The following is a 9,955-nucleotide window of genomic DNA, read 5'->3' on the forward strand; positions in this document are numbered from 1 at the left end:
CAAGAACTTCGTGAAGCATACACAACTATCAATAGCCGAATCAATCAAGCGGAAGGATATCAGAGATTGAAGATCAACTTAATGAAATAAAGTGTGAAGACAAGATTAGATAAAAAAGAATGAAAAGGAACAAACAAGCCTCCAAGAAATATGGGACAATGAGAAAAGACCAAACCTACGTTTGATTGGTGTACCTGAAAGTGACGGGGAGAATGGAACCAAGTTGGAAAACACTCTTCAGGATATTATCCAGGAGAACTTCCCCAACCTAGCAAGGCAGGCGAACATTCAAATTCAGGAAATCCAGAGAATACCACAAAGATAGTCCTTGAGAAGAGCAACCCCAAGATGCATAATTGTCAGATTCACCAAGGTTGAAATGAAGGAAAAAATGTTAAGGGCAGCCACAGAGAAAGGTCAGGTTACCCACAAAGGGGAGCCCATCAGACTAACAGCAGATCTCTGCAGAAACCACACAAGCCAGGAGAGAGCGGGGGTCAATATTCAACATTCTTAGAGAAAAGAATTTTCAACCCAGAATTTCATATCCAGCCAAACTAAGCTTCATAACTGAAGGAGAAATAAAATCCTTTACAGACAAGCAAATGTTGAGAGATTTTGCCACTTCTAGACCTGCCTTACAAGACCTTCTGAAGGAAGCACTAAATATGGAAAGGAAAAACCAGCACAAGCCACTGTAAAAACATACCAAATAGTATGAAGAAACTGCATTAACTAATGGGCAAAATAACCAGCTAGCATCATAATGACAGGATCAAATTTATGCATAACAATATTAAATGTAAGTGGGATAACTGCCCCAATTAAAAGACATAGACTGGCAAATTGGTAAAGAGTCAAGACCCATCAGTGTGCTATATTCAGGAGAACCATCTCACATGCAAAGACACACAGAGGCTCAAAATAAAGGGATGGAGAAATATTTACCAAGCAAATGGAGAACAAAAAAAGAGCAGGGTTTGCAATCCTAGTCTCTGATAAACAGACTTTAAACCAACAAAGATCAAAAAAGACAAAGAAGGGCATTACATAATGATAGGGATCAATGCAACAAGAAGAGCTAACTATCCTAAATATATATGCTCCCAATACAGGAGCACCCAGATTCATAAGGCAAGTTATTAGAGACCTACAAGGAGACTTAGACTCCCACACGATAATAGTGGGAGATTTTAACACCCCACTGTCAATATTAAACAGATCAACAAGACAGAAAATTAACAAGGATATTCCCACCTTGAACTCAGCTCTGGACCTAGAGGACCTAATAGACATTTACAGAACTCTCCACCCCAAATCAATAGAATATACATTCTACTCAGCACTCGGTCCCACTTATTCTAAAATTGAACACATAATTGGAAGTGAAACACTACTCAGCAAATACAAAAGAACAGAAATAACAGTCTCTCAGACCACAGTGCAATCAAATTATAACTCAGGATTAAGAAACTCACTCAAAACCACACAACTACATGGAAACTGAACAACGTGCTCCTGAATGACTACGGGGTAAATAACAGAATTAAGGCAGAAATAAATAAGTTCTTTGAAACCAATGAGAAAAAAGACACAACATACCAGAATCTATGGGACACAGCTAAAGCAGTGTTTAGAGGGAAATTTATAGCACTAAATGCCCAAAGAAAAAAGTGGGAAAGATCTAAAATCGACATCCTAACACCACAATTAAAAGAACTAGAGAAGCAAGAGCAAACAAATTCAAAAGCTAGAAGAAGACAAGAAATAACTAAGATCAGAGCAGAACTGAAGGAGATAGAGACACGAAAAACATTTCAAAAAAATCAATGAATCCAGGAGCTGGTTTTTTGAAAAGATTAACAAAATAGACAGACTGCTAACCAGACTAACAAAGAAGAAAAGAGAGAGTAATAAAATAAGCACAATAAAAAATAATAAAGGGGATATCACCATTGATCCCACAGAAATACAAACTGCTATCAGAGAATATTATAAACACCTCTATGCAAATAAACTAGAAAATCTAGAAGAAATGGACAAATTCCTGGACACATACACCCTCCCAAGGCTAAACTAGGAAGAAGTCATATTCCTGAATAGACCAATAACAAGTTCTGAAATTGAGGTAGTAATTAATAGCCTGTGAACCAAAGAAAGCCCAGGATCAGATGAATTCACAGCCGAATTCTACCAGAGTACAAAGAGGAGCTGATACTATTCCTTCTGAAACAATTCCAAACAATAGAAAAAGAGGGACTCCTCCCTAACTCATTTTATGAGGCCAGCATCATCCTGATGCCAAAACCTGGCAGGGATACAACAAAAAAAGAAAATTTCAGGCCAATATCCCTGATGAACATCAATGTGAAAATCCTCAATAAAATACTGGCAAACTGAATCCAGCAGCACATCAAAAAGCTTATCCACCACGATCAAGACAGCTTCATCCCTGGGATGCAAGGCTAGTTCAAAATATGCAAATCAATAAATGTAATCCATGACATAAACAGAACCAATTACAATGATTACCTCAATAGATGCAGAAAAGGCCTTTGATAAAATCCAACACCCCTTCATGCTAAAACCTCTCAATAAACTAGGTATTGATGGAATGTATCTCAAAATAATAAGAGCTGTTTTATTAATTTTTATTAATTTTATTTATTAATTTTATTAACTAATAAGAGCCCTATTCACAAGAGCAAACTGAAACTGGACCCCTTCCTTACACCTTATACAAACCCACAGCCAGTATCATACTGAATGGGCAAAAGCTGGAAGCATTTCCTTTGAAAACCAGCACAAGACAAGGATACCCTCTCTCATCACTCCTATTCAATACAGTATTGGAAGTTCTGGCCAGGGTAATCAGGCAAGAGAAATAAATAAAGGGTATTCAAATAGGAAGAAAGGAAGTCAAATCATCTCTGTTTGCAGATGACATAATTCTATATTTAGAAAACCCCATTGTCTCAGCCCAAAATCTCCTTAAGCTGATAAGCAACTTCAGCAAATCTCAAGATACAAAATCAATGTGCAAAAATCACAAGCATTCCCATACATGAATAATAGTCAAATCATGAGTGAACTCCCATTCACAATTGCTACAAAGAGAATAAAATACCTAGGAATACAACTTACAAGGGATGTGAAGAACCTCTTCAAGGAAAACTATAAACCACTGCTCAAGGAAATAAGAGAGGACACAAACAAATGGAAAAAATATTCCATGCTTATGGATAGGAAGGGTCAATATAATGGAAATGGCCATATTGCCCAAAGTAATTTATAGATTCAATGTTATCCCCATCAATCTACCATTGTCTTTCTTCAGAGAATTCGAATAAACTACTTTAAATTTCATATGGAACCGAAAAAGAGCCCAGATAGCCAAGGCAATACTAAGCAAAAAGAACGAAGCTGGAGGCATCACGCTACCTGACTTCAAACTAAACTACAAGGCTACAGTAACCAAAAGAGAATGGTACTGATACCAAAACAGATATATAGACCAATGGAACAGAACAGAAGCCTCAGAAATAATGCCACACATCTACAACTATCTGATCTTTGACAAACCTGACAAAAACAAGCAATGGGAAAATAACTTCCTATTTAATAAATGGTGTTGGGAAAACTGGCTAGCCATATGCAGAAAACTGAAGCTGGACCTCTTCCTTACACCTTATACAAAAATTAACTCAAGATGCATTAAAGACTTAAATGTAAGACCTAAAACCATAAAAAACTTATAAGAAACCCTGGGCAATACCATTCAGGACATAGGCATGGGCAAAGATTTCATGACTAAAACACCAAAAGCAATGGCAACAAAAGCCACAATTGACAAATGGGATCTAATTAAAGAGCTTCTGCAAAAGAAACTCATCAGAGTGAACAGGCAATGTACAGAATGGGAGAAAATTTTTGCAATCTATCCATCTGACAAAGAGCTAATATCCAGAATCTACAAGGAACTTAAACAAATTTACAAGAAAACAAAAAACAAAAAACAAACAACCTCACCAAAAAGTGGGCAAAGGATATGAACAGAAACTTCTCAAAAGAAGACACTTATGTGACCAGTAAGCATATGAGAAAAAGCTCATCATCACTGGTCATTAGATAAATGCAAATCAAAACCACAGCAAGATAACATCTCGCACTAGTTAAAATGGTGATCATTAAAAAGTCAGGAAACAACAGATGCTGGAGAAGATGTGGAGAAATAGGAATGCATTTACATTGTTGGTGGGAGTGTAAATTAGTTCAACCATTGTGGAAGACAGTGTGGCCATTCTCAAGGATCTGGAACCAGAAATACCATTTGACCTAGCAATCCCATTAGTGGGTATATACCCAAAGGATTATAAATCATTCTACTATAAAGACACATGCACACGTATGTTTATTGCAGCCCTATTCACAAGAGCAAAGAGTAACCCAAATGCCCATCAATGACAGACTGGATAAAGAAAATGTGGCACATATACACCATGGAATACTATGCAGCCATAAAAAAAGGATGAGTTCGTGTCCTTTGCAGGGACATGTATGAAGCTAGAAGCCATCATTCTCAGCAAACTAACACAGGAACAGAAAACCAAACACCGCATGTTCTCACTCATAAGTGGGAGTCGAATAATGAGAACACGCGGACACAGGGAGAGGAACATCGCACACCAGGGCCTGTTCGGGGGGGTTGGGGCCTAGGGGAGGGAAAGCATTAGGAGAAATACCTAATGTAGATGATGGGTTGACGGGTGCAGCAAATCATCATGGCACATACATACCTATGTAACAAAACTGCACATTCTGCACACGTATCCCAGAACTTAAAGTATAATAATAAAAAAAAAAGCAATACCAATTAAACAGGTGAGTTGGAGAAAGGAACCAATGACTAATTATATGCTAGATATAAAATTGTCTAGAGTTAAAAGAGAATGGAAGATACATACTTTTAATTCTTGCAAGCATGTCATAATATTTGAATTAGTGATTAGGCATGCTTATTATAAAGTCCACATATTTTGTGTGACATGTGTAGGTTTATCCAAATATTGATTTTCTCTAACTACTTTGTAACTTTTTTAAGTTATAAAAGTAAATAATCATATATCACTTAAATTTTTTTAAAAAACAAATTATGCTGTGATACAACTTGCCAACTAGGAGACTTTGGTTATGAATTTCTCACCTAAAGATGAAGGCTCCAAGTCTCAAGTTTCTTTGTTAGGATTGGCCAAATGAGGGTTTTGTTTTTTCCTCTGAGCTGCATTACTTACAAATTATACCTCTCATTTACCACCTTTCATGCATTTCCCTGCCTTGGTGCTTTTCTTTTTAAAATGTGTACTTTATACACTGTTTTCCCATCAACTTTTATTTTAAGTTCTGGGGCACATATGCAGGATGTGCAGGTTTGTTACATAGGTAAACGTGTGCCATGGTGGTTTGCTGCACAGATCATCCCGCCTCCTGGGTATTTTTTTTTTTGAAAGGGAGCTTCCTCTGTTGCCCTGGTTGGAGTGCAGTGGCGCCATCTAGGCTCACTGCAAGCTCCGCCTCCCGGGTTCACGCCATTCTCCTGCCTCAGCTTCCCAAGTAGCTGGAACCACAGGCACGTGCCACAATGCCTGGCTAATTTTTTTGTATTTTTAGTAGAGACGGGGTTTCACTGTGTTAGCCAGGATGGTCTCGATCTCCTGACCTCGTGATCCGCCCACCTCGGCCTCCCAAAGTGCTGGGATTACAGGTGTGAGCCACCGCGCCCGGCTGCCTCCTGGGTACTAAGTCCAGTATCCATTAGCTATTCTTCCTGACGCTCTCCCTTCCCCCACCTCCCTAACAGGCCCCAGTGTGTGCTGTTGCCCCCGAGGTGTCCATGTGCTCTCATAGTTCAGCCTCTACTTATGAGACCATGCTGTGTTTGGTTTTCTTTTCCTGTGTTAGTTTGCTGAGGATAATGGCTTCCAGCTCCATTCCTGTCCCTGCAATGGATATAATCTCATTCCTTTTTATGGCTGCATATTCCCTATTCAATAAATGGTGCTGGAAGAGTTGGCTAAGTCATATGCAGAAAAGTGAAACTGGACCCCTTCCTTACACCTTATACAAAAATTAACTCAAGATGGATTAAAGACTTAAATGCAAAACCCAAAACGATAAAAACCCTAGAAGAAAATCTAGGCAATACCATTCAGGACATAGGCATGGGCAAAGATTTCATGATAAAAGCACCAAAAGCAATTAACAACAAAAGCCAAAATTGACAAATGGGATCTAATTAATCTAAAGAGCTTCTGCACAGCAGAAGAAACTGTCATCAGAGTGAACAGACAACCTACAGAACGAGAGGAAATTTTTGCAATCTACCCATCTGACAGAGGTCTAATATCCAGCATCTATAAGAAACATAAACAAATTTACAAGAAAAAAAAAACATTAAAAAGTGGGCAAAGGGCATGAACAGATACTTCTCAAAAGAAGACATTCATGCAGCCAACAAGCATATGAAAAAAGCTCAACATCACTGATCATTAGAGAAATGCAAATCAAAACCACAATGAGATACCATCTCACACCAGTCAGAATGGCAATTATTGAAAAGTCAAGAAACAGATCCTGACCAGGTTGTGGAAAGAAAGGAATGCTTTTACAATGTTGGTGTGAATGTAAATTAATTCAACCATTGTGGAAGACAGTGTGGTGATTCCTCAAAGACATAGAAGCAGAAATACCATTTGACCCAGCAATCCTACTACTGGATATATACCCAAAGGAATATATATCATTCTATTATAAAGATACATGCATGCATATGTTCACTGCAGCACTATTCACAATAGCAAAGACATGGAATGAATTCAAATGCCCATCAATGACAGACTGGATAAATAAAATGTGTATTTTATACACTTCTTAAAGACGAGTCCATCATTGCTGCTAGAGTCATTTACTGAGCCAAGCTACAACATTTATTTTCTTTACTTTTTAAAAAATTTGCCATATATTCTTTTAATGAGAATTATGAAAGACCAAAACATGTTTTACAAAGTGCCTTTTTAAACAAATGATTTGCTTTTAATTAAGTTTTGTCCATGACAATGCCTTTACAATCAATAAACACAAGAACACATTTTAAACGTAATTTGTCCAATATATTTGTAAAAGGAAATAAAAGCCTATTTTCAGTATTTATAAACTTCTTTTTATTCTCTAAGCTTTCAAAAATTAATCTCAAAGGTATGACTCATCTGTAGAAAAGAGAAAGCCAGAGGGAGAGAGACCATCTTATAGATGTTTTAAATAGCTTTGGATAATTTTTCCAATGTCACCTTTACTTTCTGGAACTCCTATCTTCACAAAACAGCTGATTTTAAAATATTTCTGGCTGGGTACAGTGGCTCACACCTGTAATCCCACTACTTTGGGAAGCTGAGGTGGGTGGATGACCTGAGGTTAGGAGTTCGAGACCAGCCTGACCAATATGGTGAAACCCCGTCTTTACTAAAAATGCAAAAATCAACCAGGTGTGGTGGCGGGTGCCTGTAGTCCCATCTACTTGGGAGGCTGAGACAGGAGAATTGCTTGAGCCCAGCCAGGAGGTGGAGGTTGCAGTGAGCCAAAATCATGCCACTGTACTCCAGCCTGGGCAACAGAGTGTCTATCCAAAAAAAAAAAAATTTCTAATGAACCAATTAATGCGGGAAAAGAGAATACATATGGAACACGTTATACATTTTACCATAAACAATTATGCATATCAAAAGACACTAACTTTAAAACGGTACAAAAAAGTGAGGTGAAACCTGAATTACAGAATAGAAAGTCAAATCTATTTAACAAAAAACTAGAATAAAAAATTAGCAAATACACACAGAAAAAAACCCACATAGCAGCACTATGTATTAACTCACAAAGGGGAAAAGCAGTAGTCCATGACCACTCAAAATGGCTTATCAGTTAAAGTAAAACCAAAACCAAAACCAAAACCAAAAAATGGCTGAGCGTGGTGGCTCACGCCTGTAATCCCTGCACTTTGGGAGGCCAAGGTGGGCCGATCACGAGGTCAGGAGATCGAGACCATCCTGGCTAACACTGTGAGGTGGCAGGCGCCTGTAGTTCCAGCTACTTGGGAGGCTGAGGCAGGAGAGTTTGCAGTGAGCGGAGATCGCGCCACTGCACTCCAGCCTGGGTGACAGAGCTAGACTCCATCTCAGAAAAAAAAACACAAAAAAACCCAAAAAAACCAAAACAAAACACACACACGCACACACACACACACACACACACACACACATTCACAGACCCAAAAACAAAAGAAAACATTATTTTTCAATACCATCTACAACACAAAATTCAAAATTAATTTATAATGTTTTCTTTCTTAATGCAAAATATGCCCATCTTTATATATACTAATGTTACTACACACAACTGTTTCTGTATTTAACAGTCTTTCTATTTATGTGTTGAGCTTATACTTGTGAAGAGTTTCAGGTTGGCAGGCACATAGGTGGCTTATTTTCTGTGAAATTAAACAGTTTTAACACTGAATAGAAAATGTTCCACTGCCATTTCAACACTTATTAATCGTTGCATTGATGCTTAAATCGCCATTTTCTGCAAAATGCAGTGCAGTGTTGCCACCAAAGATTAAGCAGTCTCTATTCTTAATGGTTTTTGCTATGTCCTCGTGAATAGGTAGAGGAGTCGCTTCCCAAGTCAGTCGTCGCCGATGACCCTTTAGCTCAAGTCGGTAAATAAAATTTTCAGCTTCCTTGCGTGTTCCCATCAGCTGTACAGTTGCGAAGAACTGCTGGTCGCCATTGTGATCCTCCTGTTTCTGCAAAACTAACATGAAGTGAAAACCGTAACAGGACTGCATCATAACCCAATCGAAAGCGCCAGCAAGATGAATGTTGGTAGCAAGGAAAATTATATCCTCTCCCTCTATTGTTGTAATGCACTTATGCATATTCGTCAGATGAGGCATTATAGCATCCACAGTGCCTTGCCATTTACAGAGAGTACCAGGGCACGGGCAGGGATAAAGCCTAAACTTACAGACTTCTTCGTGATCTGCTTTTTCTGTGTGTGGCAGAGTTATTTCACATCCCAAACAGGCGTATCTACACGGGAAAAGTACAAAGTCAGCCACTTTCTCCATAGCCAAGTTGCGAATGAATCCCAAGGGGCCTCGGCAAATTGGACAAGATATGAGTTTTGAGTGACAGCTGCTACAAACAAGATGGCCTCTCGGACACTGAAGAATTGGCGGTAACGCGTAGTCTAAGCAAACCGGACACTGGAAGAAACTTGCCAAGTCAATGCTGGATCTAGTCGTGTCAGACTGGGCAGGCGCCTTACTGGGTGGCGACGAGGTATCCAATGAAGCAGTCTGTTCGCTCATTTCTGCAGCTGGAGAGCTCACCTCAGACCCCGGTGCCGTCACCAACGTATTCTGTCACCAATCACTCCAACAATGCCACCGCGGACAGCGCCACTACCTGCCTCTTTGCAGTGGCGAAACAAACGGGACACCCTGGGCCTCCTCAGTCGCGCGGTAGAATGCCTCTAGCAAGGGTCCCCCGCTTCCCCACCGGCCGCCATCACCTCGTGAGTGCTCAAGCCTGGCGCCTCACCGGCTGATGTCATCTCGCGAGTCCTTGAGCCTGGCTTCCCACTGGCCACTGTCATCTCGCGAGACTTCAAGCCTGGCTCCCCACTGGCCACCGTCATCTCGCGAGTCCTCGAGCCCGCCTCCCCACCGGCCACCGTCATCTCGTGAGTCCTCGAGCCCGCTGTGTATTACTTTTTTTTCTTTTTTTTTTGAGATGGTGTTTCGCTCTTGTCACCCAGTCTGGAGTGCAATGGCGCCATCTTGGCTCACTGCAGCCTCCGCCTCCTGGAGGTGATTGTTTACCTTAGCCTCCTGAGTAGCTGG

General features: G+C 39.8%; 1 protein-coding gene across 1 annotated transcript; it reads right to left on the bottom strand.

Annotated features, from left to right (window-relative positions):
• Nucleotides 1-6,982: 6,982 nt before the first annotated feature.
• LOC105499043 (E3 ubiquitin-protein ligase SIAH1-like) lies at nucleotides 6,983-9,653 on the bottom strand. The gene has a single exon (XM_011771443.2). It carries the CDS (start codon nucleotides 9,419-9,421, stop codon nucleotides 8,588-8,590), a length of 834 nt encoding a protein of 277 aa, XP_011769745.1. The 5' UTR covers nucleotides 9,422-9,653; the 3' UTR covers nucleotides 6,983-8,587.
• Nucleotides 9,654-9,955: the final 302 nt, after the last annotated feature.

The sequence above is a fragment of the Macaca nemestrina genome, chromosome X (assembly GCF_043159975.1).
Source record: "Macaca nemestrina isolate mMacNem1 chromosome X, mMacNem.hap1, whole genome shotgun sequence".
Classification (NCBI taxonomy): domain Eukaryota; kingdom Metazoa; phylum Chordata; class Mammalia; order Primates; family Cercopithecidae; genus Macaca; species Macaca nemestrina.

What these genes read in the sequence shown, in the direction of transcription:
- LOC105499043 (XM_011771443.2), bottom strand. Translation starts at nt 9,421, where the DNA reads ATGAGCGAACAGACTGCTTCATTGGATACCTCGTCGCCACCCAGTAAG.